The sequence below is a fragment of the Oryzias latipes genome, chromosome 18 (genome assembly GCF_002234675.1).
Source record: "Oryzias latipes chromosome 18, ASM223467v1".
NCBI classification, from domain to species: domain Eukaryota; kingdom Metazoa; phylum Chordata; class Actinopteri; order Beloniformes; family Adrianichthyidae; genus Oryzias; species Oryzias latipes.
The window spans coordinates 3,120,414-3,148,000 of NC_019876.2; the positions used below are offsets into that span (position 1 = coordinate 3,120,414).

General features: G+C 44.6%; 1 protein-coding gene across 3 annotated transcripts; it reads left to right on the forward strand.

Annotated features, from left to right (window-relative positions):
* The first annotated feature begins 895 nt into the window (after positions 1-895).
* On the forward strand, positions 896-27,103 carry LOC105356329 (endonuclease domain-containing 1 protein-like). 3 transcript variants are annotated; one of them, XM_011487231.2, is made up of 3 exons: positions 896-979; positions 1,998-2,345; positions 3,925-4,908. In XM_011487231.2, the coding sequence occupies exons 2-3, from the start codon at positions 1,998-2,000 to the stop codon at positions 4,615-4,617; spliced, it is 1,041 nt and encodes a 346-aa protein (XP_011485533.1). In that variant the 5' UTR covers positions 896-979; the 3' UTR covers positions 4,618-4,908. The 3 variants fall into 3 exon arrangements, with proteins under 3 accessions (XP_011485533.1, XP_020567131.1, XP_020567130.1); XM_020711472.1 differs by lacking the exons at positions 1,998-2,345; positions 3,925-4,908 and adding exons at positions 24,363-24,719; positions 26,421-27,103 and having other exon boundaries at positions 932-979; XM_020711471.2 differs by lacking the exons at positions 896-979; positions 1,998-2,345; positions 3,925-4,908 and adding exons at positions 23,736-23,935; positions 24,363-24,719; positions 26,421-27,103.
* The last annotated feature ends 484 nt before the right edge of the window (positions 27,104-27,587 follow it).

Genomic DNA, 27,587 nt, shown 5'->3' on the forward strand with positions numbered 1-27,587 from the left:
CTCAGTCTATATTGATCTACAGTCTCTCCACAATCTAATGCGCATTTTTGTAATTACTGTGGCAGAAAAAGCTTGAAGCTGCAGCTGTTTTTTCTAAAAGATGGAATAAAAGTTAAGTTAGAAGATTTAAAAACTGTCTGATGTGTGTTTGTTGTTGTTTCAAGATGTTTAGCAATGAAGACTCATTGTGCGCTGAGATGCTGTCACTTTAACCCAATGCATCATGGGAGATGTAGTGATGTCAGACAGACTCTCGTCTCTGAGCTTCATGGTTTTGTTGACTTGTTCCACGGTCTGACACTGGATTCTGTGGGAAGCTACACCGCTAAAGACGAGCTTTAGCTGGTATTTTTGTTAGTACTGAGCCACTTTATGAGCAGATTCAGAACAAGGAAGTGAAAACTTGAACCACCTCTGATTGGTCAGACTGATGACATGTGATTAAGACTCCAAGAATGATTGGTGGAGACAGTTATAGGGGCGGGACTTCTTCGCAAACAGCTTTAGCTGCAGCCAAATCGCGGTACCGTTATTCTTATCAAAATGTCTTTAATAGAATCAAATAAACACAAAGAAAAAAGTATTTTACGATCTTTCACATTCCTAACTACTCAGTGCTTTATCAGTGTTTGTTTGGATGAACACAGAGCTGAAATCCTGGAGATGGAAAATGTTTTTAGATCAGTGAATGAGGGCAATTTCCCACGGCACACTGGTTAAAAAACACTGCATTAGGGGACCAATTCTTGAATAAATACACATTTCTAAAACCTTCATGTTCTAATGTTCTCTAGTTAGAAATGTTAAGTTCTACGCAGCAGACAAGTTTAATCATCTAAATCATCTGAGTTTTTTGAGAAACTTCCTCTTACTGCTTTACTTCCTTCTCAGAAAAATAAAAGGTTTCCAAGTTCTCTTTTCCCTGAACATTTGAAGAAGTCAGTGAAGCTACAAAGACAGAACAGAGGCGACTTTGAAGGTTTGTTTGAAGTGTTATTTGTTCTATTTGTATAATGTTCTATTTTTAATGTAAAGTTCAATTATTGGCATCATTAGCATTCAGATTGGTGGTAAACATTTCAACAGGACATTATTTTTGATCTATGTTTTTTTTTAACCCAAGAAAATGACAGAATGAGGCTTAACTTTAAAGTAGGAGAAATGCTTCGTCTGTTTTTCTTTCAACAGTTCTGCTTTTTTGCCATTTTTGTCAACAAAAAATGATTTCAAAAGATTTGATTTGAAATGGTTTCTTTCAAGCAATCAGATAAGAATAATACACAAAAACAATACAATCATCAGTTATACATTCATGCAATAACTAATGAAACTTATTATTATGAGACATATTAATAAATATTGCTTGAAAGGGGGTGGAATGAAGCAAATTTATATAATCCCACCCCATTATACTATAACCATTTATTACATGATTTATCAATATCCGGTTCATAACTTTTATCAGACAGAATTAAGAATCCTGAAATATCAATAAAGCACATGACAAAATATGAATTACTTAATTATTATGTGAAAAATAACTTTTAGAAATCAACATGGCAAATGCAGATCAGGTATCCAAAATATATGCAAATTATGTCACTTAGAAAAGTCATTTATATGATTAATGAAAATAATACTATATCAGTAAAATAGACATAACACTGTTTCAGAAATCTTCATAGCAAAAATTGCTCAGGTATCAAAAGTTAAAATATGTGCAAAATTGTTTTACATTAGGAAAAGTCATGAATCAATTTTTTCATTTTTTTGAGCAAGTGAAGTATTATCATTAGAAATAAATCAATTTAACGATTTTTAATATTTGATTAAGCATTTATTATTTTTTTATTTTTAATGACAAGTTAATGCTGTTGAGTAAAATGAAAAGGGTCCATAATCTGTCAAATGACCAATGTTGGTAAAAGATAATTTTGTTTAATTTTAAATATTCCTTTTGGTGATTTGTGACCTCTTTCTTTGTCTTCTCTGGACAGATGATGTTTCTGCCTCTGGGGTGTTTTCTGCCCCGCACAGCCTTCCTCCTCCTCCTTCTCTTTTTCTTTTCGTCTTTCGGGCCCACACAAACTGAAGTGGCGAGGTCCATTTCAGACTGTGCCGACTTCCTTCTGAACCAAAGTCCTCCTCAAATTCCAAACATCCTGAAGGACGGGAAGATCCTGGACCAGAACCGATACAAGCCCATCTGCCAGACCTACAGGAACATCAGAACCTTTCTGACACTTTATGACACCAAAGAAAGGATCCCTGTGTTTTCTGCTATCAGGGTTGGTCAAGACCAAAAAGCTGGAAAAAGACCCAAAAAATGGATGATTGAACCTCAGGTAACCTATATATATATACATGTTTTATCAACATAGAATTTGAAGTTAATTAATTTGCAAGTTTGTCAGCAAAACGCAGGCGCCAGCGCTGCTACATTTGTAATCGGGAGGTGTCAGTTGGATTTCATTTGGAGGTTGCGCGGTTGCAATCCAGTGGCAGGCGGGTGGCATTCCAGTGGCAGGCGGGTGGCATTCCAGTGGCAGGCGGGTGGCAGTCCAGTGGCAGGCGAGTGGCAGTCCAGTGGCAGGCGGGTGGCGGGAAGTCAGCAGCACCATCATTGACTGAGGGTCTCTTGGGAGGGTCTTCAAGAACCCCATTATCGTCTGATCTTTGGCCGATTTCACACTGCTGCCCTCCAGCCCCCCCCCCCAGCCCCTGTGCTGCCATCTCATTGCCACCCTCCAATTTCTAGTGATTGGAACTTAACGACGACTGTTGACGTGGGCCACAGAGTCTTGGCAATGTTTAGAGGTCAATCTGGCGATCCCGGCCACTGTGAGTCCCGCATATAAACACAGCTGTGCTTGGAACGCTTGGACCTTCGTTTTAGGCACTGAGGCTTTGCTGTTGATGTGTTTTTGAGAGGCATGTTGTCTAAAAATTACAACTTGTGCAGCTTTTTATATGCTACCGGGCAGCTGGTGGCCGCTGGCACTTGACATGGACAGCTGTCCAGGCAGTGGCGAGCCTCTCATTTGGCCACCAGTGTAGGTCTTAGAGCATTGGGTCTGGGCCGGGAGCGCCTTGGGGTGGGGTGGGTCCCTGCCCTGGCGGGGGGCTCTTACTCTGCGGCTCTGGAGTTCCTCCTACTCCATGCTCGGGGGGGCTGCCAGGTCTAGTCCTCAATCGCGTTGTGTGGGGTCCAGTGCTCGTGAGGGTGGCTGCGTCCAGGTCTTTGTCTGACGGGGTGCCTGGATCGGCTGGGCTGCCGAGCTCTGGGGTGTGGGGTGCCGGGCCTCCTGCCCTTGCTGGAGTATTCTATGTGATCAAGAAGCACACTTTCATTCAACCCACCTGCTTATATACTTTTACACAAATATGGGCATGGGTACACCCCTCTTCAACAAGATTCCACCTCAATTACAGAAGGGGTTTATACAAATACAGTCTCTGTTTGTCTAAAGATCCATAAACCCCCATTGTAACAGTAAAATCTGTCCAACACAAGAGGCTTTCAGCTCTGACCTGCTCCGCTGTTGGACAGGACAAGTTAAAAAACAAAAAAACATACAGGCAGCTGCTGTATGGAGACATTTACACATCGTCCAATCACATCTCCTGCTGGCTGATGGCCCGAATTCGTCATGACCTTTTCCCCTCCTGACCACACCAACAACTGTTAAAGAAATGGGGCGGCAGCAGCTAATCTGGAAGGATTTGCCGATGCCTCCCCACCACACGGCAGCAGTTGTAAATATGACCGTAGCTTAAACGGTGTCGGAGGTTGGAGGAGTAAATTCTGTTTGGTGTTTCAGACTTCTCCCACTAGAGGGAGCTTTTGTCAAGAATGTTGGAAGACTGTTCATGTTATTTTGTGTGTCCATTTATCTAAAGATTTAAACGTTTCTGCTTTTACAGCTTGAAGATGAATCTGCTGACAAGAACATGAAAAGGGACAATAAGAAACAAGGAGCCTACAAACACCAAGCGTCAAATTTTGATTACAAAAACAGTGGAATATATGACAGAGGTCATGTATGTCCAAGCTCCTATGGCTCCACCCCAACGGCCAAAAACTCCACCTTCACCCTGACCAACATTGTTCCACAAGTGAAATCGTTCAACGGTGGAAGCTGGGCGAAGATGGAGAAATGCGTCAAATGTTTCATGAAAACTTTCTGCAAAAACAGCAATGGTGTTACTGAAGGCTTCGTGGTGACTGGAGCACAGCCCGGTACCGGAAAACTCAAGAACCGAGTCAACATTCCCTCCCGGATGTGGTCGGCGTTCTGTTGCTATAGTGATGACCAAAAGGCGTGGTTAGCAAGTGCGCACTGGGGTGAGAACGTTCCTGATGAGCCCAAAGACAAATATCTGCAGACAAAGAGTCTGAACGATCTCTACAAGGATCTGGGGACACCAACCTTTAGCGTCTTTCCTGGAACAAAGTGTCCTCTGGGGACGACTGTCTCCAAGTTTTACCCAAAGTTAGACAAGTCCTGCAAATGCCCCCCGCCAGTTTCAAACAGAAGCAGACCAAGTGGATGGTCTAAAAACAATTTTTATTTATTTTTTTATTACTTTATTTTTATTAGTTTTTGTTACATGTAAACAAAAGAAAAACCACAACAACAATCAAAAACAAGGGTCAATTCTAGGTGCTTCTTGTGTCTATTTGTTGTAAAGTGTCCATTTTTCTCATTTTCGGTGTAATTGTGCCTCTTGCAGTCTCAGCCTGTATGTTATTGTTTCCTTTGAATAGATGTTAATTGTTGAAGTTCATTGCTCCTTTGATGGGATGGACTTACAGCCCAAGTTCCTGGTCAATGATTTTTTCGCGGCTAGTGACATAACTTTACATAAGTATTCCTAAGAACATATATAAATAAAACAGTTCTGGTTCCAGAGGATTTGTATATCCCAGCACTTTACATGCTACATCACACACCATCTTCCAAAAACCTGTCACATTTGAACACTTCCAACATACATGAGAATGGTCTACATTTACTTCTCCACATCCACACCAACAGCTCTGATTTGTTTTTATCTGTTTGTTCTTCAGTTTCGGTGTTATAAAAAAATCGTATAAGCTTCTTCCAGGCGAACTCTCTCCATGTTTGTGATCCAGTGGTGGTATGGTGGTGTCTCCACATGTCTGACCAGTCCTGCTGAGGTATCTTTATGTTTAATTCTTTTTCCCAGTTACATTTTACTTTTAAAGTTGTGTTTTTGTCATACTCCATTAAAGATTTATATAGCGTACTAATCACTTTAGAATTGCTGTCTCTGTATGCCTTTATTATTGTTTGAATGATCCCACCCTCATCCCCAGAAGAGCCACTGTGTATCACAGTCTTATAATCAAAGTCAAAGTCAACTTTATTGTCAATTCTTCAAATGTGCATCACATACAATGAATCGAAATTCCGTTTCTTGCTCTCTCGTGTCTGTTCAGGAGAAGAAAAATAAAAAAGTATATGTATAAAATAAAATAGAATAAGTAGAAAGAAAGAAAAAGATACAATTTACAACGTTGAGCAATTTGCTATTAAAAGTGTGAGTGCACTTAAGGCAGTGTCTCAAAGCAGCGGGGGGGGGGGGGGGGGGGGGGGTCATTTGAGCACTGTTCATGGGGGGAGATGGGTGGATGGAAAGGGTGTTTGGCATCCTGATGGCCTGGTGTGTGAAGCTGTTTCTGAGTCTAGTGGTCCGGGAGCGGAGGCTCCTGTACCTCCTCCCCGAGGGCAGAAGGCTGAACAGGTTGTGTTCAGGGTGGTGTGTGTCCTTGATTATTGTTAGTGCTTTGCGGGTGAGGCGGGTGATGTATAAGTCCTGCAGGGAGGGGAGTGGTGCTCCAATGATTCTCCTGGCTGTGTTGACTATGCGCTGCAGGGTTCTCCTGTTGCTGTGTGTGCAGCTACCATCCAACACACTGATGCAACTGGAGAGGATGCTCTCAATGGTTCCTCTGTAGAATGTGGTCATGATGGTTGGTGAGGCACCTGATCTTTTTAGTTTTTGCAGGAAGTAGAGACGTTGTTGACCTTTCTTTGCCAATGATGTGGTGTTGGCGGTCCAGGAGAGGTCCTCACTGATGTGAACCCCCAGGAATTTTGTGCTGCTCACTCTCTCCACAGCAGTACCATCAATGATCAGTGGCAGGTGTTGAGTGTTGCCCCTCTGGAAGTTGACAACAATCTCCTTTGTCTTGCTGACATTTAGCAGGAGGTTATTGTCTCTGCACCATTTTGTCAGCAGATCCACCTCTTCCCTGTAGTGGGTCTCATCGCCCTTGGTGATGAAAACCACCAGAGTTGTGTCGTCTGCAAATTTCACAAGGTGGTTTGTGCTGTGGGTTGTTGTGCAGTCATGTGTCAGCAGGGTGAAGAGCAGCGGACTAAGCACACAGCCTTGAGGTGCCCCGGTGTTGAGAATGATTGTATTTGAGGTGTTGTTGCCGGCTCGTACTGTCTGTGGTCTTTGGCTGAGGAAGTCCAGTAGCTAGTTGAAGATGGGGGTGTTAACACCCAGCTTGTCTAGTTTGCAAATGAGTTGCTGTGGTATTATTGTGTTAAATGCAGAGCTGAAGTCTATGAACAGCATTCTCACATATGCGTCCTTTTTGTCTAAGTGGGTGAGAGCTGGATGGAGAGCAGAACAAATGGCGTCCTCTGTCGATCGTTTGGGTCGGTATGCAAACTGAAAAGGGTCCAGGGTGGGGGGAAGGGTGGATTTTATGTGTGACATGACTAGCCGTTCAAAGCACTTCATGATAATGGGCGTTAGTGCTATGGGGCGGTAGTCATTGAAGCAGGATGGTGATGGTTTCTTTGGCACAGGGATGATGGTTGTAGCCTTGAAGCATGATGGGACGATGGCTTGCTCCAAGGAGATGTTAAAGATGTCTGTGAAGACGTCCTTTAGCTCTTCTGCGCAGTCCTTCAGCACACGGCCTGGGATATTGTCTGGACCCGCTGCTTTCCGTGGGTTGATGGTGGAGAGTGTCCTCTTCACGCTGGCAGTTGTCAGGTGCAAATGTGACAGACAGGGCTGTGGGTGGTAGTTTGTCCCTCATGGTGTTCCATAGATGAACATTCATGGCCAGCACCTGTTTGTTGAGCTGTGATTGGCTCACAAGGCTGATAAATAGCAGCAGTGGGAGTTCCATCTAGGTGCTGGTTTCCTGGTTTGGCCTTGGTGGGTGAGCTTGACATGTGGACCTTTTTTACTAAAGCTTTTAATCATTTGAGTCCTTTTAAAGTTTTTAAGCATTTGAGTTTGCAAGATTTTAAACTCTATTTATATTAACAGGTGGTGGCATGATTTCTGACCCTGGGGCATGAGAGGTAATATAAGGGTTTGTAAAACATGTGTTTTTTCCCAGGGGAGAACTAACTTATTTTTCTTTTCCCAGCAGAGTTGCCACTGCTGTTTTGCTTAGCGTTTTTAGTCATTGTTTTTAATGTTTTAATCAAGCTTGACACCCTTGCTTTTATCCATTTTTAAACTGTTTTGTGCTCGTTTTTAGTATCTTGGTGTCTGGACCTGACTGAAGGTGGCTGCCTCCTCCTTTTATCCTTATGGTAGCTGGTGGGTGCCATATTTAGTATTGTGTAAGGGGGACCCCCCTGTTTTCAGCCCGTAAATTAGTGGTGACCTGCTCAGGTGCACCTCTTCTGTTTTGTATTTTCTTTTAATCACTGTTTGGGTTGTGGTGGGTTTTGTTTGCATTTGGGCCCTGAGCAGGTACTCCTGGTGAGAGTTGGATCAGAGATCTCCCTTGGTGGTGTTTGTGGCTACCCGCCGGTGCAGTGGGGCTGAGTCGATCCAGGAGGCAGCCGCCCTCATGCAGTGTTGGAGTGCGGTCCAACTGTCCGAGTCTATTTTAACTTTCTCTTTTATGGAATTTGTGTCAAGTTTTTAATAAATTGTATATTCTTAACCTTTATGAAATCCAGTCTCCATTTGGGGTGCACATGTAAGAGGGCGTTTGGTCACACAGAGTTTGATCCTGGGGGCAGGGGGGCGTCTTCTGTGGGTGTGTGCTGTTTAGTACTTCAAAGCGTGCAGGCTTGTAGTCTGTGATGGCCTGGATGCCCTGCCACAGGCTCCGTGCATCTCTGCTGTCGTTGAAGTTGGAAGAGACTTTGTGCATATAGTCCTTTTTTGCTTTCCTGATGCCCCGGGACAGGTTGGCTCTTGCTGTTCTTAGGCCAGCTTCATCCCCTGCTCTGAAGGCCTTGTCTCTGCCTCTCAATAGCCATTTGACTTCCCCTGTCAGCCAGGGCTTCTGGTTGGCTCGAATGATGATGGTTTTTGTGTGTGTCACATCATCGATGCACTTTGTGATGTAGGAGGTTACTGTGTCTGTGTACTCCTCGATGTCTGTCAGGTTGTTGTAGGTGGCAGTTTGTTTAAACATTTCCCAGTCTGTTGTTTCAAAGCAGTTCTGAAGGGCAGAAGATGCTCCCTCTGGCCACACTCTTATTTTCTTCAAGACAGGTTTTGCAAGTTTCACCCTTTGTCTGTATGCAGGCGTTAGCATGACACTGAGGTGGTCTGATGTTCCGATGTGGGGGAGGGGGGTTGCTCTGTAAGCTTTTTTGTGAGGAGTGTAAACAAGGTCCAGTATGTTGTTTCCTCTTGTTGGAAAGTGCACATGCTGATGAAATTTTGGTAGGACTGTTTTGGGATCAGCGTGGTTGAAGTCTCCGGCGAGAATGATGAAGCCATCTGGATGTGCTGTTTGTTGTTCACCAATGGCTGGAATAGTTCATTTAGCGCCGCATTTCTGTCACTGTTGTTGGTTGTCGGGGGGATGTATACTGCCAGTAATAAAATCGCAGTGAACTCCCTCGGCAGGTAGAAAGGACGACACTTCAGGATCATGAACTCCGCCCGCGGTGAACAGTGTTTGCTCACCAGCTGAGCGTCCCGGCACCATGCGTCAAGAATGTAAACACAGACCCCGCCGCTGCGTGTTTTTCCTCCGTCTACGATGTCTCTGTCCGCCCGATAGCACGTTAGTTGTTCCAGTTGCATGGCAGAGTCGGGAATGTTGTTGTTTAGCCATGTTTCAGTGAAGATGAACACACAGCAGTTACTCGTTGTCCGGTTTGCTGATCGGAGTAGACGAACATCATCCATCTTGCTGTCCAGGGACCTCACGTTAGCCAGAAGTATAGATGGTATGGCTGGACGAGTTGGGTTAGCTGCCAGTCGGGCTTTGATACCTCCACGATGTCCCCTCCTCCTTGTCCTTGCACACCGTTTTCGGTGCGACCTTCCTGGGGTGGGCGCGGCTGGTGAGTTCCGTGTAGTGGTTTCTGGCTGGCGTAGTAGTCCCAGCTCTTCCAGTATCCCTGGTTTAATGTCCAAAACATCACATAGTTTGCTGTTTCTAATTTCCAACAGTCTTCGTCGACTGTACTTGTGTTTTGTTGTAACATCAAAAAGCATCATAAATAGAACCAAAAAGAAATAAGAAAAATAAAAATAAGATAAGCAAAAAATAAATAAATAAACGCAAACAAAAATAAACACAGACACGCGCACTGAGAGCACGGGGCCGCTGCGACTGCTCGCGCCGCTCCCTACTTAGTGCATCTAATCTGTAGATTAGATGCATAGTTTCTCATTTGTAAATTTCTACAAAAAAATCCAGATTTTCAAAGTGAAATTGTTTAGCCAACTTCTCAAAACTCTCCAGCTGTCCATCCTTCTTTTCTAACAAGCACCATGCCGTTATTCCTTTTGTAGTCCAATAATTAAAGGTTTGGTCATATTCTGCTGGTTTAAATTGCCTATCATGTGCTACACATTTTAATTTTTTGCACTATTTAGGATTTTGCAGTAATTTGAACCGTACATTTAGTGTATGATTTGTTATGGGATTTATTTTCTTTGTTTCATATAGTTCTTTATCTCCATTAATATTTTGAATGGGTTCTTGTAAAGTTTTAGATTCTATATTTTTTTCCATTTTCCAGTATACTGGGGATTACACCAGCAGTAAAAGTATCGTAGTTGTGAAGCGGTATAGTATTCTCTCAGCTTTGGAAGTGCCACACCTCCTTTATTCTGGATCTTTTATTGTCCCATATGAATCTGGTTTTGTCCCACAGTGTAAATTGCGTGTTACAGACCTGTGTTGGTAGAGCCTGAAAGAGAAATAGAAACTGGGGCAAAATGTTCATTTTTACTATTTCAATTCTAGAGCAGAAATCTAGTGGAAGTGTTGACCATTTTTTAATGTCTTTTTGTATCTTTTCTTGTACTACTGAATAATTTTTACTGTTTATATTTTGAAAATCTTGTGTTATTTCCACACCTAAATATTTTAATGTTTTTCATATTACAATTGAATTTAAAATAGTTTCTAATACCTTGAGAGGGAACGTAATTGAATTTTAAAATTTGAGTTTTGTAAATATTTATTTTATATCCAGATAAATGTTTAAATGTTTCCAATATGTCCATAAAATGAGGAATTGATGTTTCTGGTTGTTCGATGTACGCTATTAACCCCTGTGCTATCCTAGGCACTTTGACGTTAGGAGTTGGGTCATCTAGACCCACTAGACAGTGCTCTGAACCTTTTTTCTTCAATGATTTGTGATCTTCACTGGTGTCCATGGATTACATGAAATCTTTCCACCTTTATCCACCTTTGTCATGGTGGGGAGAACCCGTCAAAGTAAGGTGGGGGGGTCATAGGATAGCACAAGGGTTATGTCATCAGCAAACAATCCTATTTTGTGTTCAACTCCATTCAGTGAAACTCCTTTAATGTCAGGTTTTTCATGAATTGCCTGTGCCAGACTCGATAAAGAGAGCAAACAGAGTCGGGGAGGGTCCACAACCCTGCCTTGTGGATCTTTCCAATTTAAATGTTCCTATTAAATTCCCGTTTATTTTAATTCTAGCCGTTGGTTGTGAATATATTGTTTTTATTATTTCTACCGATTTGTTAAATCCCATTTTTTCTAGGACTAGTAATAAAAATTTCCAAAAGCTTTTTCTGCATCTATACTTAAGAGAACTGTACTTCTATGTTCTCTTTGGGCTCTTTCAGTTCTATGCAAGGTTCTCCAAATGTTATCGTGTGTCTGCCGACTCTTTAGGATTCCCGTCTGGTCTTCATCGATAAGGTCAGGAAGTAATGTATTTATCCTATTACAAATTATAGATGTATAGATTTTGTAATCTGTGTTTAGTACTGAAATAGGTTTATAATTAGCACATGACTGTTTGTTTTCCCCCGGTTTTAATATAGTTGAAATTATTGCTAATAACCATGAAATAGGCCTTTTATTATTTTGTAGGGTCCAGTTCAGAGATCTGCGTAAAATTGGGGTAAGTTTCATTTTAAATGTTTTATACCATCAGCTGGGAAGCCGTCGCTGCCTGGTGATTTATTGTTTTTCAGAGTATTTATAGTTTTTAATATTTCCTCTTTTGTAATTTCAGCTGTGAGCAGTTTATTTTGATTCAATCCAATAGATGGTAGATCTGTATTTTCTTTTATCTTGGTCACAAGCTGAGAGAGGCTGGGAATATAGTATTTTTTAGTAGTGAATATTTTTTGGATTTCCTCTGGGCTATTTGTTACTTTATTAGTTTCTGGATCGATAACTTCATAAATTGCATTTAGCACCTGTTGTTTTTTATCTAAATTTTGGCTAATAATTTCGTTGATTTAGGCCCTGCTTCCTGAAAACTTTTGTTCAAAATAACTGTTTTTTTCTAATTCTTCCTCTAACACGTGATTGATTTGTTTTTTAATGTTTTGTATTTGTGAATATATTTCTGTTGTATTTGCTTTTATGAACTGTTATTCAAGTTCTTTCAATTTTGTAGAATATTCTTCATACTTTATATTTCTATTTTTCCACAACCATATTGTTTTTGCTATTAGTTTTCCCCTCATTACTGCTTTAAGAGTATCCCATAATACTGTGGGGTCTGCGGCTCCGTTATCATTTTCCTCCAAATATGGTTTTATATCAGTTTTATGTCTTTTATATTTGGGTCAGTATTCAAAATACCAACATTTAATCTCCACGTTGTTTGTTTTTTCCTGTTTGAAATATTTATTTCTGCTGATATCAGATTTAGAAATGAAAAAATAATCTATTTATAATCATTTATATAATAATCTACTTTGTGACTTGGGGAGTAATGTGTGTAACCTTTCTTATGGGGATCATCAATCAGTCCTAATACTTCTATGGATATTTTGACAAATTTGGTGACAGTCTTTTTATGTTTGTGTATGCTAGTGGTGTCTAACCTGAAGTGTAAGGCTACATTAAAGTCTCCACCGCAGATTAATATCCCCTCAGCTTCCACAGGAATTACATTAAGCAAAGATTTAAAAAAATGTTTATTGCTTTCAGGTGGGGCATATACATTGCCTATTGTTAAAACTGCGTCTCCCATTCGTCCTTTTACTGTAATGTACTGCCCGTCCTTCCCCTTTATCACTTTGTCAATCTCAAAGTTGGTTTTGTTGGAAATCAAAAAAGCAACTCCTCGTTTACGACCTTGTTTATATGAACTGAAATATGTATTTCTGAATTCTAGTTTTTTAAGTTTCTCATGTTCTTGGTCATTCAAATGGGTTTCTTGCAATAGAGCTAACTGTATTTTTTCCTTTCTTAATTTTTGTAGAATTATCCCCCTTTTTTTGGCGTGGTTAGCCCATTCACATTCAGTGAGGCAATACTCAAACTATACATTTATTAATCCCTTCATATCCATGCACCTAGATAGTGGACAACTCAATGACCAACTAAAAAACAAATGTAAAGAACTGTACAACCTGATCATAAAAAAGAACTCTGACTTCCACATGGAGATGGTCTCCGTCTCTCCTCTCATGTCCCTGTTGGTGGGTGGGCAGGGTGACCTCATTCCAGATGGGGGTCTGCCGCTAGACATGAGTCTGGAATTGTCCAACATTCCTCTGTCTTCAGTCTTTGAGCTCTGCCTCGGCATTGTGGCTTGAATCGGCTCCATTTGCAGATTCCATGTGGTTATTTCCTCTGGTATTCCTGAAGACTCTCCTGCGCACGCCGCGCTGTCCCTCCGACCCGCTGCCATCTCTCCGCTGCTTGGGTCCGGTCCGGTCCCCTGGTGCTTTCGCTGCTCGGTGGATTGACATCAATCCCCCCTCTTTAAATCCTGTGCAGCTTCCACCGCACAGTTGTAACTCTGGCTTGTAAACTTGTAAACATACAGCCAAAGCAACTCAGGAGTTTATTAAAGCAAAGAAGTGGAATATTCTTGAACGGCCAAGTCAGTCACCTGATCTTAACCCAATTGAGCAGCATTTCACTTGTTGAAGACTAAACTTCAGACAGAAAGGCCCACAAACAAACAGCAACTGAAAGCCGCTGCAGTAAAGGCCTGGCAGAGCATTCAGAAGGAGAAAACCCAGCATCTGGTGATGTCCATGAGTTCAAGACTTCAGGCTGTCATTGCCCACAAAGGGTTTGCAACCAAATATTAGGAATGACCATTTGGTTTTCAGTTATTTCATTTTCCCAATTACTTACCAACCCATGAAATGAAGGGATTGTGTTTAAAAAATGCTTTAGTTTTTCACATTTTTATGCAATCTTTTTGTTCAATCCATGGAATAAAAGCTGAAAGTCTGCACTTCAATGGCATCTGAGTGGTTTTATTTAAAATTCACTGTGGTAATGTACAGAAACTAAATTAGAAAGTGTCTCTGTTCAAATATTTATGGTCCTGACTGTATATACAATACATCTATCTTTGTAAAAGTTCGGATGTTGTTTGTTTTTGTGGATGAAATGCAGTCACACCGCTCTAAGATGACTTCAGGAAATGGGTCTGAGTCAACGTTTCTATGGCAACTACTGCCACCAAGCAGGAGTGACAGTAGTCCACACCCCTTCCACTGAAAATGGCTTGAGAGAATTTGTCAAACGTTCGAGGTTGGGGGCCAGCAGGCACCACATGCTTTTCCTGAGGCATCCGATTGGTCGAATTAGAACTTAAATAACTTCAAATAAAGAAAAATATCAAGAAAAAAATAGGATTTTCAAGAAGATGTTAAAAAGATGTAGTGAATGAGTAAAGGAAGTCTACAAGATTTTGGCTTCTTGGAGCCACTTCCTGTTTGGAAAGCGAGGGGGAGGAGTCTCTCAGTCCAGCTCTGCACCACAACCTTTACACAGGAGTTCTATTTTCATTCTGCGGCAAGAAGCCGGAGAATCGGAATCAGGTCCAGGTTAAAAAAAGAATCTTCCGTTGTGCCTTCAAGATAAAATGTATTAAAATGTTATTTTATATTTAAGGTAACAGGCCGTCAAGATAACTTACCGTAACACTACACAAAAATAAAATAACTGCCATCCCTTTTCGCCGTGGAGAAGAACTCAGTCAGGAAAAAGAGTTTTGGATGAGCGAATACAGCAGGAAGAAATGTGCAATAAGTCACAGCATCCTTAAAAACAGGAAGCCCAGGTGTCAAAATAAAAGCGAGGGCAGGAATTTGGTCTAAAACCAACACTTCTTATTAAAAAATAAAAATACTGGGCGCGCAAAATGATTCTACCCCTTTCCTTTCAATGCAGCAAACTCTCTCCAGATGTTCAGTGAGGATTTCTGAATGATCCAATGTTGACCTCAATGACAAATGATGATAAATAGAATCCACCTGTCAATCAAGTCTCTGTATAAAGGCTCCTGCTCTGTGAGAGTCTCAGAGGTCCGTTTAAAGCGCAGAGAGCATCATGAAGAGCAAGGAGCACACCAGGCAGGTCTGAGATGCTGTTGTGAAGTTTAAACCTGGATTTGGATACAAAAAGATTCCCCAAGCTTTAAACATCCAAGGAGAACTGTGCAAGTGATAATATGGAAATGGAAGGAGTATCAGACCATTACAGATCTACAAAGACCAGACCGTCCGTCTAAACTTTCAGCTCAAACAAGGAGAAGACGGATCAGAGATGCAGCCAAGAAGCCTATGATTACTCTGGATGAACTGCAGAGATCTGCAGCTGAGGTGGAGTGTCTGTCCACAGGACAACAGTCAGTCGTGTACTGATTGGAGAGACACACCAAACCTGTGAAAGGAGGAGCTCCTCATTTGTTTCTGACCAATGAGGGTCTGATTACACAAAGTTGCTTACAAGTGATTACTGTAGTGCAAGGCTGGCGTACCTGGCAGATATTTTTCATCATCTGAATGAACTGAAAACACAAATGCAAGGCTGAAAGGAAAATCTGCTTACAACTGCAGATAAAATAAACAGATTCTGTTCAAAGGTGCAACTCTGGCAGCAACATGTGGAAAGTGGCAATCTTGAAACGTTCCCACTCACCAATAAATGGCAAGATGTTAATACTGCAGCACTGGGTGAGATAGCAGTTAAACATTTGAAAACTCTTAAGGAGAATATGTCATTGCATTTTCCTTCAACCTCCACGGACTGCCTTGACGGGTTAGGGACCCATTCAGCTCAGCATCAGCTGTTGGAAAGGACAGGACTTTAGAGGAGCAGGAGGAACTAACTGAACTGAGACAAGATCGTGGTCTCAAGCTACATTTTGCTGATTAACGTTTGGACAGTTTTTATTGGAAGCTGCAAAGGAGTTCCCCCTGCTGGCCAACAAAGCTGTTTTGACATAAACAGAGAAAGACTGAGAGCTGTTGAGGAAGAGCTTCGTGTGTGGAAGAAGAGCTTTGTGTGTGGAGGAAGAGCTTTGTGTGTGGAGGAAGAGCTTTGTGTGTGGAAGAAGAGTTTCGTGTGTGGAGGAAGAGCTTGGTGTGTGGAGGAAGAGCTTTGTGTGTGGAGGAAGAGCTTTGTGTGTGGAGGAAGAGATTCGTGTGTGGAGGAAGAGCTTCGTCTGTGGAGGAAGAGATTCGTGTGTGGAGGAAGAGCTTTGTGTGTGGAGGAAGAGCTTTGTGTGTGGAAGAAGAGTTTCGTGTGTGGAGGAAGAGCTTCCTCTGTGGAGGAAGAGCTTCGTTAGTGGAAGAAGACCTTGGTCTGTGGAGGAAGAGCTTCGTGTGTGGAGGAGGAGCTTTGTGTATGGAGGAAGAGCTTTGCGTTAGTGGAGGAAGAGCTTCGTCTGTGGAGGAAGAGCTTGGTCTGTGGAGGAAGAGCTTCGTGTGTGGAGGAAGAGCTTGGTCTGTGGAGGAAGAGCTTCGTGTGTGGAGGAAGAGCTTCGTGTGTGGAGGAAGAGCTTCGTCTGTGGAGGAAGAGCTTCGTGTGTGGAGGAAGAGCTTTGTGTGTGGAGGAAGAGCTTTGTGTGTGGAAGAAGAGTTTCGTGTGTGGAGGAAGAGCTTCCTCTGTGGAGGAAGAGCTTCGTTAGTGGAAGAAGACCTTGGTCTGTGGAGGAAGAGCTTGGTCTGTGAAGGAAGAGCTTTGTGTGTGGAGGAAGAGCTTTGTGTGTGGAAGAATGGCTTTGTGTGTGGAGGAAGAGCTTGGTCTGTGGAGGAAGAGTTTCGTGTGTGGAGGAAGAGCTTGGTCTGTGGAGGAAGAGCTTCGTGTGTGGAGGAAGAGCTTCGTGTGTGGAGGAAGAGCTTCGTCTGTGGAGGAAGAGCTTCGTGTGTGGAGGAAGAGCTTTGTGTGTGGAGGAAGAGCTTTGTGTGTGGAAGAAGAGTTTCGTGTGTGGAGGAAGAGCTTCCTCTGTGGAGGAAGAGCTTCGTTAGTGGAAGAAAACCTTGGTCTGTGGAGGAAGAGCTTGGTCTGTGAAGGAAGAGCTTTGTGTGTGGAGGAAGAGCTTTGTGTGTGGAAGAATGGCTTTGTGTGTGGAGGAAGAGCTTGGTCTGTGGAGGAAGAGCTTCGTGTGTGGAGGAAGAGCTTGGTCTGTGGAGGAAGAGCTTTGTGTGTGGAGGAAGAGCTTCATGTGTGGAGGAAGAGCTTCATGTGTGGAGGAAGAGCTTCATGTGTGGAGGAAGAGCTTTGCGTTAGTGGAGAAAGAGCTTTGTCTGTGGAGGACGAGCTTCGTCAGTGGAGGAAGAGCTTCGTCTGTGGATGAAGAGCTTTGTCTGTGGAGGACGAGCTTCGTCAGTGGAGGAAGAGCTTCGTCAGTGGAGGAAGAGCTTCGTCTGTGGAGGAAGAGCTTGGTCTGTGGAGGAAGAGCTTCGTCTGTGGAGGAAGAGCTTCGTCTGTGGATGAAGAGCTTGGTGTGTGGAGGAAGAGCTTCGTCTGTGGAGGAAGAGCTTCGTCCGTGGAGGAAGAGCTTGGTCTGTGGAGGAAGAGCTTTGCGTTAGTGGAGGAAGAGCTTGGTCTGTGGAGGAAGAGCTTCGTCAGTGGAGGAAGACCTTGGTGCGTGGAGGAAGACCTTGGTCCGTGGAGGAAGAGCTTCGTCAGTGGAGGAAGAGCTTGGTCTGTGGAGGAAGAGCTTGGTCTGTGGAGGAAGAGCTTCGTCGGTGGAGGAAGAGCTTCGTCTGTGGAGGAAGAGCTTGGTCTGTGGAGGAAGAGCTTCGTCGGTGGAGGAAGAGCTTGGTCTGTGGATGAAGAGCTTCGTGTGTGGAGGAAGGGCTTTGTGTGTGGAGAAAGAGCTTCGTCTGTGGAGGAAGAGCTTGGACTGTGGAGGAAGAGCTTGGTCTGTGGAGGCAGAGCTTTGCGTTAGTGGAGGAAGAGCTTCGTGTGTGGAAGAGGAGCTTTGTGTGTGGAGGAAGAGCTTGGTGTGTGGAGGAAGAGCTTCGTCTGTGGAGGAAGAGCTTCGTCTGTGGAGGAAGAGCTCTGCGTTAGTGGAGGAAGAGCTTGGTCTGTGGAGGAAGAGCTTTGTGTGTGGAGGAGGAGCTTTGTGTGTGGAGGAAGAGCTTCGTCAGTGGAGGAAGACCTTGGTCTGTGGAGGAAGACCTTGGTGCGTGGAGGAAGACCTTGGTCCGTGGAGGAAGAGCTTCGTCAGTGGAGGAAGAGCTTGGTGTGTGGAGGAAGAGCTTTGTCTGTGGAGGAAGAGCTTCGTCTGTGGAGGAAGAGCTTCGTCTGTGGAGGAAGAGCTTCGTCAGTGGAGGAAGACCTTGGTCTGTGGAGGAAGAGCTTTGCGTTAGTGGAGGAAGACCTTGGTCTGTGGAGGAAGAGCTTCGTGTGTGGAGGAGGAGCTTCGTCAGTGGAGGAAGAGCTTGGTCTGTGGAGGAAGAGCTTTGCATTAGTGGAGGAAGACCTTGGTCTGTGGAGGAAGAGCTTTGCGTTAGTGGAGGAAGAGCTTCGTCAGTGGAGGAAGAGCTTCGTGTGTGGAAGAGGAGCTTTGTGTGTGGAGGAAGAGCTTGGTGTGTGGAGGAAGAACTTCGTCTGTGGAGGAAGAGCTTCGTCCGTGGAGGAAGACCTTGGTCTGTGGAGGAAGAGCTTTGCGTTAGTGGAGGAAGACCTTGGTCTGTGGAGGAAGACCTTTGTGTGTGGAGGAGGAGATTTGTGTGTGGAGGAAGAGCTTCGTCTGTGGAGGAAGAGCTTCGTCAGTGGAGGAAGACCTTGGTGCGTGGAGGAAGAGCTTCGTCAGTGGAGGAAGAGCTTGGTGTGTGGAGGAAGAACTTTGTCTGTGGAGGAAGAGCTTCGTCTGTGGAGGAAGAGCTTCGTCTGTGGAGGAAGAGCTTGGTGTGTGGAGGAGGAGCTTTGCGTTAGTGGAGGAAGACCTTGGTCTGTGGAGGAAGAGCTTCGTGTGTGGAGGAGGAGCTTTGTGTATGGAGGAAGAGCTTTGCGTTAGTGGAGGAAGAGCTTCGTCTGTGGAGGAAGAGCTTCGTCAGTGGAGGAAGACCTTGGTCCGTGGAGGAAGAGCTTCGTCAGTGGAGGAAGAGCTTGGTCTGTGGAGGAAGAGCTTTGCGTTAGTGGAGGAATAGCTTGGTCTGTGGAGGAAGAGCTTGGTGTGTGGAGGAAGAGCTTTGCGTTAGTGGAGGAAGAGCTTCGTCTGTGGAGGAAGAGCTTCGTCAGTGGAGGAAGACCTTGGTCCGTGGAGGAAGAGCTTCGTCAGTGGAGGAAGAGCTTTGCGTTAGTGGAGGAATAGCTTGGTCTGTGGAGGAAGAGCTTGGTCTGTGGAGGAAGAGCTTTGCGTTAGTGGAGGAATAGCTTGGTCTGTGGAGGAAGAGCTTCGTCTGTGGAGGAAGAGCTTCGTCAGTGGAGGAAGACCTTGGTCCGTGGAGGAAGAGCTTCGTCAGTGGAGAAAGAGCTTGGTCTGTGGAGGAAGAGCTTTGCGTTAGTGGAGGAAGAGCTTGGTCTGTGGAGGAAGAGCTTGGTGTGTGGAGGAAGACCTTGGTCCGTGGAGGAAGAGCTTCGTCAGTGGAGAAAGAGCTTGGTCTGTGGAGGAAGAGCTTTGCGTTAGTGGAGGAAGAGCTTGGTCTGTGGAGGAAGAGCTTGGTCTGTGGAGGAAGAGCTTGGTGTGTGGAGGAGGAGCTTTGTGTGTGGAGGAAGAGCTTCGTCTGTGGAGGAAGAGCTTCGTCAGTGGAGGAAGAGCTTGGTCCGTGGAAGAAGAGCTTCGTCAGTGGAGGAAGAGCTTGGTGTGTGGAGGAAGAGCTTCGTGTGTGGAGGAAGGGCTTTGTGTGTGGAGAAAGAGCTTCGTCTGTGGAGGAAGAGCTTCGTGTGTGGAGGAAGAGCTTGGTCTGTGGAGGAGGAGCTTGGACTGTGGAGGAAGAGCTTGGTCTGTGGAGGCAGAGCTTTGCATTAGTGGAGGAAGACCTTGGTCTGTGGAGGAAGAGCTTTGCGTTAGTGGAGGAAGAGCTTCGTCAGTGGAGGAAGAGCTTCGTGTGTGGAAGAGGAGCTTTGTGTGTGGAGGAAGAGCTTGGTGTGTGGAGGAAGAGCTTCGTCTGTGGAGGAAGAGCTTTGTGTGTGGAGGAAGAGCTTGGTGTGTGGAGGAAGAGCTTCGTCTGTGGAGGAAGAGCTTCGTCCGTGGAGGAAGAGCTTCGTCTGTGGAGGAAGAGCTCTGAGTTAGTGGAGGAAGAGCTTGGTCTGTGGAGGAAGAGGAGCTTTGTGTGTGGAGGAGGAGCTTTGTGTGTGGAGGAAGAGCTTCATCTGTGGAGGAAGAGCTTTGTCAGTGGAGGAAGACCTTAGTGCGTGGAGGAAGACCTTGGTCCGTGGAGGAAGAGCTTCGTCAGTGGAAGAAGAGCTTGGTGTGTGGAGGAAGAGCTTTGTCTGTGGAGGAAGAGCTTCCTCTGTGGAGGAAGAGCTTCGTCTGTGGAGGAAGAGCTTGGTCTGTGGAGGAGGAGCTTGGACTGTGGAGGAAGAGCTTGGTCTGTGGAGGCAGAGCTTTGCATTAGTGGAGGAAGACCTTGGTCTGTGGAGGAGAGCTTTGCGTTAGTGGAGGAAGAGCTTCGTCAGTGGAGGAAGAGCTTCGTGTGTGGAAGAGGAGCTTTGTGTGTGGAGGAAGAGCTTGGTGTGTGGAGGAAGAGCTTCGTCTGTGGAGGAAGAGCTTTGTGTGTGGAGGAAGAGCTTGGTGTGTGGAGGAAGAGCTTCGTCTGTGGAGGAAGAGCTTCGTCCGTGGAGGAAAAGCTTCGTCTGTGGAGGAAGAGCTCTGAGTTAGTGGAGGAAGAGCTTGGTCTGTGGAGGAAGAGGAGCTTTGTGTGTGGAGGAAGAGCTTCGTCTGTGGAGGAAGAGCTTCGTCAGTGGAGGAAGACCTTGGTGCGTGGAGGAAGACCTTGGTCCGTGGAGGAAGAGCTTCGTCAGTGGAGGAAGAGCTTGGTGTGTGGAGGAAGAGCTTTGTCTGTGGAGGAAGAGCTTCGTCTGTGGAGGAAGAGCTTCGTCTGTGGAGGAAGACCTTGGTCTGTGGAGGAAAAGCTTTGCGTTAGTGGAGGAAGACCTTGGTCTGTGGAGGAGGAGCTTCGTCAGTGGAGGAAGAGCTTGGTCTGTGGAGGAAGAGCTTTGCCTTAGTGGAGGAAGAGCGTCGTCAGTGGAGGAAGAGCTTCGTGTGTGGAGGAGGAGCTTTGTGTGTGGAGGAAGAGCTTTGCGTTAGTGGAGGAAGAGCTTGGTCTGTGGAGGAAGAGCTTGGTGTGTGGAGGAAGAGCTTTGCATTAGTGGAGGAAGACCTTGGTCTGTGGAGGAAGAGCTTTGCGTTAGTGGAGGAAGAGCTTCGTCAGTGGAGGAAGAGCTTCGTGTGTGGAAGAGGAGCTTTGTGTGTGGAGGAAGAGCTTGGTGTGTGGAGGAAGAGCTTCGTCTGTGGAGGAAGAGCTTCGTCCGTGGAGGAAGAGCTTCGTCTGTGGAGGAAGAGCTCTGCGTTAGTGGAGGAAGAGCTTGGTCTGTGGAGGAAGAGCTTTGTGTGTGGAGGAGGAGCTTTGTGTGTGGAGGAAGAGCTTCGTCTGTGGAGGAAGAGCTTCGTCAGTGGAGGAAGACCTTGGTGTGTGGAGGAAGAGCTTTGTCTGTGGAGGAAGAGCTTCGTCTGTGGAGGAAGAGCTTCGTCTGTGGAGGAAGAGCTTGGTGTGTGGAGGAGGAGCTTCGTCAGTGGAGGAAGACCTTGGTCTGTGGAGGAAGAGCTTTGCGTTAGTGGAGGAAGACCTTGGTCTGTGGAGGAAGAGCTTCGTGTGTGGAGGAGGAGCTTCGTCAGTGGAGGAAGAGCTTGGTCTGTGGAGGAAGAGCTTTGCCTTAGTGGAGGAAGAGCGTCGTCAGTGGAGGAAGAGCTTCGTGTTTGGAGGAGGAGCTTTGTGTGTGGAGGAAGAGCTTTGCGTTAGTGGAGGAAGACCTTGGTCTGTGGAGGAAGAGCTTGGTGTGTGGAGGAAGAGCTTTGCGTTAGTGGAGGAAGAGCTTCGTCTGTGGAGGAAGAGCTTCGTCAGTGGAGGAAGACCTTGGTCCGTGGAGGAAGAGCTTCGTCAGTGGAGGAAGAGCTTGGTCTGTGGAGGAAGAGCTTTGCGTTAGTGGAGGAAGAGCTTGGTCTGTGGAGGAAGAGAGTTGGTGTGTGGAGGAAGAGATTGGTCTGTGGAGGAAGAGCTTTGTGTGTGGAGGAGGAGCTTTGTGTGTGGAGGAAGAGCTTCGTCTGTGGAGGAAGAGCTTCGTCAGTGGAGGAAGAGCTTGGTCCGTGGAAGAAGAGCTTCGTCAGTGGAGGAAGAGCTTGGTGTGTGGAGGAAGAGCTTTGTCTGTGGAGGAAGAGCTTCGTCTGTGGAGGAAGACCTTGGTCTGTGGAGGAAGAGCTTCGTGTGTGGAGGAGGAGCTTCGTCAGTGGAGGAAGAGCTTGGTCTGTGGAGGAAGAGCTTTGCGTTAGTGGAGGAAGAGCTTCGTCTGTGGAGGAAGAGCTTGGTGTGTGGAGGAAGAGCTTCGTCTGTGGAGGAAGAGCTTGGTCTGTGGAGGAAGAGCTTTGTGTGTGGAGGAGGAGCTTGGTCTGTGGAGGAAGAGCTTCGTGTGTGGAGGAGGAGCTTCGTCAGTGGAGGAAGAGCTTGGTCTGTGGAGGAAGAGCTTTGTGTGTGGAGGAGGAGCTTGGTCTGTGGAGGAAGAGCTTTGTGTGTGGAGGAAGAGCTTTGTGTGTGGAGGAAGAGCTTCATCTGTGGAGGAAGAGCTTCATCTGTGGAGGAAGAGCTTCATCTGTGGAGGAAGAGCTTCATCTGTGGAGGAAGAGCTTTGTCTGTGGAGTTCTCTCCTGAGAACCTGTGTTAGCTGTGTCTAAAATGAATGGAAGGACGCTCTGTGTTAGTTTATCTGAGAAACGGCTTTGCAGGTCCAGAGAGGATTTGGGAAGACTGTGGAAGGATGGACATGTTGTAATAAATGCTTTCTGATAGCGCTGCAGCTGTGTTTTTATCTGTTTCCCCTCCTTTGAGCTCAGCGCATGTGTAACTTAGGGACAACCCAAATCAACTTATTAAAAGAGGAGGCAGCAGAATTTGCGCCAGAGTGGAGAGAGATTGTTTACTGGGTAGATCTCTGTCTGCTCTCTTCGTAAAGGTACCTTTGTCCGTTGGTCTTTCTTTCCTTTTTGAATTATGATGTTGCAGGTTGTTTTAACTCAACATTAATTTGGTGTGTCTCTTTCTTCAGTTCCTGCCAGGATATCAGCTCTGTGCTTTTCCAAACTGGCCCAGGTTTTACTCTGAGTATAAACATGAACGATTATAAAATGACCCATGTGCCATGTTCCACGTTGTGTGCGGTTCAAAATAAATGGGCTTCATTATTCCTTCAACTTCTCTTTCTGCGTCTTCCTCTCTGAGTCAGTGCAGTCGTGTGGGGTGTTGGACACAGACAGCTCTCCAGTGCAGCCAGTTGATTGACAGCTAGGCTGTCGTTTTCCCATAAAGTTTTTTATTTTTTCACTCTATCAGTGGGAAGTGTGCCATGGGTCCAAACAGGTTGAAAAACACTGGCTTATTGATTGTAATTCAAACACTTTCAGAAGTTTTCTAAAGAATTGTTTCCCTTTTCTCTATTTTGCGTTGGGTTGTGTTCTGTTGTGGCTTTTTTCTTTTTACTTCTTGTTTTTGTACTTGTTCCTAAAATTGCAAACTAATAAAGTGTTAGTGTGATAAATAACATGCTGCCACTCCCCTGAATGAACCTCCCCGGTCCCAAAGAACCACAAACCCGACCCATACGGGTCAAACCCCCCCTTGATGGTGCATTCGACAAGAGCCCAGTAAAATCGTAGTTTAGACGCGTTTCAAAAAAAATACCAAGATGCATTTCTCTGCCACGTAGAAACTCTGCTGGTCTTTGGTTTGGTGACATTTTCCTCTGCATGATTGCCATAAATATTATTGTCCTTAAACTGCTGACGTGGCTTAAGGGACCAATTCTTGAATAAAATACACATTTCTAAAACCTTCATGTTCTAAATTGATGTTCTCCAATTAGAAATGTTGAGTTCTACAGAAGAGGCGAGACTAATCATCTAAATCATCTGAGTTTTTTGAGAAACTTCCTCTTACTGCTTTACTTCCTTCTCAGAAAAATAAAAGGTTTCCAAGTTCTCTTTTCTCTGAACATTTGAAGAAGTCAGTGAAGCTACAAAGACAGAACAGAGGCCACTTTTTAAGGTTTGTTTGAGGCTCCTTATGTGTTGTGTGTTCTATTTGTATTTTATGTTCATTTTCTTCAATGTAAAGTTCAATTGTTAGCATCTTTAACATTCAGGTTGGTGGTAAACATTTCAACAGGACATTATTTTTGGTTTATGTCTTATTTTAACCCAAGAAAATGACAGAATGAGGTTCAACTTTAAAGTAGGAGAAACCCTTAATAAATTATCTGCATTTTCTTTTTTCAACAAAAAAAACTATTAAAAAAAATAATAGTTTTTATTTTTAAATGCTTAATATGTTTTTGTTAAGTTCATTTTTTTGGCTAATCAGCTGTACAAATTCTGATTCTGATTCATTTGGATGGATTTTTAAATCGAATACAAGTTTTTTTTTTGGTGATGTTTGGTGATTAGTGACCTCTTCCTTTGTCTTCTCTGGACAGATGATGTTTCTGCCTCTGGGGTGTTTTCTGCCCCACACAGCCTTCCTCCTCCTCCTCCTCCTCTTCGTCTTTTCGTCTTTCAGGCCCACACAAACTGAAGTGGTGAGGTCCATTTCAGACTGTGCCGACTTCCTTCTGAACCAAAGTCCTCCTCAAATCCCAAACATCCTGGAGGACGGGAAGATCCTGGACCAGAACCGATACAAGCCCATCTGCCAGACCTACAGGAACATCAGAACCTTTCTGACGCTTTATGACACCATAGGAAAGATCCCTGTGTTTTCTGCTATCAAGTTTGTTCAAGACAAAAACCCTGGAAAAAGACCCAAAAACCCCAAATGGATGATTGAACCTCAGGTAACCTCAAAAGAATCGCGGTTCATCAACTTAACCCTTGTGCTATTCTATGGGGTCAAGATGACCATTGACGTGTTCTCCCTACCACGATAAAGGTGGAGAGGATGTCATGTAATCTATGGACACCAGTGAAGATCACAAATCATTGAAGAAAAAAGGTTCAGAGCACCGTCTAGTGGGGTCATCTAGACCCCACTCCCAATGTTAAAGTGACTAGGATAACACAAGGATTAAGGTGACCTGCCTTTTATGTTAACCAGGCCACTTATTACATTTTACAGTGAGGTTAATAAGTATTTGATCACCCTGTGATTTAGCAAGTTCTCCCAATTTGAAAACATGGAAAATCTCCGATTTTATTTTTTTTAAATTCAATTTCTGATTTTTCCTGACCCCCCCCCCCCCCCGCCCCACTTAAGGAAAGCAATAAGTATGACCGGCAGACAACTTAAAGCTAATTTTGCTTTTATTTAATCAAACGCAAGACAAATGTAACACCCATTTCTGGGAAGAATAATACATAAATGAACACACTCTTGGAATCAAAGTCCCAGCTGTGTTTTGAGTCACACTTTTAGTCTAGACTAAAAGGAGACAAGCATTCACCTTGAGAGTAGCACCATTTTCTAAAGGATTAACAACACAGCTCAGATCTGGGGTCTAAGGTTTTGATAAATTAATAATACCCGTCTACCCCACGGTATCTACGGGTACCATATCTTTGGCTGTGTGCAAAGCGACCCCTTCGGTGATTGTTCTCCACCGTGCCCCTTTCCCAGGGATGGGTACCGAGCCGATATTGAACGAGCCCGGGGCAACATTCTTCAGTTCTTCAACATTCAGCGGTTTCCGTAAGATCTGACCTCAACAGTTCTGCTATCGGTACTGGAGAAGTTTTTTTGAGTTTTTTTGTGTACCACAAGATATAAACCAGAGCTGTGACGGTGTGGGATTTATGATCACCGCGCTGATGAAGCAGCAGGAGTTGCAGTCAACAACGTTGCGTGTGGAAGATGGGTAATGAGCGCGTGCTGCGCGAGAGTTTGGGGAAGTGTTGGGGGCGCATGTTCATGTTTGGTGTTACGGCGTGAAGGAGAACGGTGAAAGGTTTCCCTCAGGAATAGGTTTGTGGTGCTGCTGCCTTTGACTGTGATGGGCTTTAGGCAAATGTTGTAGCGTGGGGGGGGGTCTATTCCTCCACGTCTGTGGCAGTAGACCCATTCAAGTTCCAAACAAGAGAGGATTTGATTCCGTTAGGAACAAACGTCCCTCTCTCACTGGTAGCCATGCTGTCGATTGATGTGTCGTGTGTGCTATGATGTTGTTGTTTGTGGCTCGCCATACTGCCGTGTAAAACTGACGCTACAGAAGCTCTGGGGAGCCAAAATTGCGCCATTACACAAAAACTCGATTTAGTTGTTTTTTAAATAGCCGTAATAAAAAATTTTAATAAGGATTTGTGCTAGAATAACAAGCAAACATGTTTTCTGTGCAACTGTAACTGTCACTTTAAAGAGTTATGATAAATAACTTAAACGCTTAAACGGTGTTGGAGGTTTGTTCAAGTAAACTTTGTTTGGTGTTTTCAGACTTACTTTCAGACTCCCACTAGAGGGAGCTTTTGTCAAGGATGTTGGAGGACTGTTCATGTTATTTTGGGTGTCCATTTATCTAACGATTTCAACTTTTCTGCTTTTACAGCTTGAAGATGAACCTGCTGGCGAGAACATTAAGAGGGACAAGAACACGAAGAGGAACAAGAACATGGAAATAGACAAAGAAGAAGTACCCTACAAATCCCAAGCGTCAAATTTAGATTACCAAAACAGTGAACTATATAACAGAGGTCATTTATATCCAAGCTCCTACGCCTCCAACAAAACGACCAAAACCTCCACCTTCACCCTGACCAACAATGTTCCACAAGTGAAATCGTTCAACGGTGTAAGCTGGGGGAAGATGGAGACCTGCGTTAAATGTTTCATGGAAAAGTTCTGCAAGAACAGCAATGGTGTTACTGAAGGCTACGTGGTGACTGGAGCACAGCCCGGTACCGAAAAACTCAAGAACCGGGTCAACATTCCCTCTCGGATGTGGTCGGCGTTCTGTTGCTATAGTGATGACCAAAAGGCGTGGTTAGCAAGTGCGCACTGGGGCGAGAACGTTGCTGATAAGTCCCAAGACGAATATCTGCAGACAAAGAGTCTGAACGATCTCTACAAGGATCTGAAAGATCTCTATAAGGATCTGAAGGTTCCAACCTTCAACATCTTTCCTGGAACAAAGTGTCCTCCAGACATGGATGTCTCCAAGCTTTACCCAGAGTTAAACAAGTCCTGCAAATGCCCCCCCCCGGACTAGCTTCAAGCAGAAAGACAAAAAAATGGCCCACATGCGCTACTCGCCTTCACCCTGGCCACCCTCTATGCGCCATCTACCCTCGCTGCCCAACTCTACACCGTACCCACCCTTGCTGCCCGGGTCTAAGCACCAAAAGTGCTAGTATAGCGATCAGCTTTATCAATTTACTCAGAAAAACACATAGCTTCAGATGATTATACTGGTAAGATCTACAGTGAGTTCAATAAGTATTTGATAACCCTGTGATTTAGTAAGTTCTCCCACTTAGAAATCATGGAGGGGTCTAAAATGTTCATCATAGGTGCATTTCCACAGTGAGAGACAGAATCTGAAGAAACATTCAGAAATCACGTTGTACGATCTTTTTTAAACTATTTATTTGTATAATATTGTGATAAATAAATATTGGCCTGGTTTACATAAAAGGCAGGTCACCTTAATCCTTGTGTTATCCTAGTCCCTTTAACATTGGGAGTGGGGTCTAGATGACCCCACTAGACAGTGCTC

Bases quoted from the DNA above. Each gene is read 5' to 3' on its own strand.
- LOC105356329 (XM_011487231.2), top strand. From the start codon at position 1,998: ATGATGTTTCTGCCTCTGGGGTGTTTTCTGCCCCGCACAGCCTTCCTC. The intron at 2,346-3,924 runs GTAACCTATATA...CTGCTTTTACAG, and splicing joins AATGGATGATTGAACCTCAG to CTTGAAGATGAATCTGCTGA.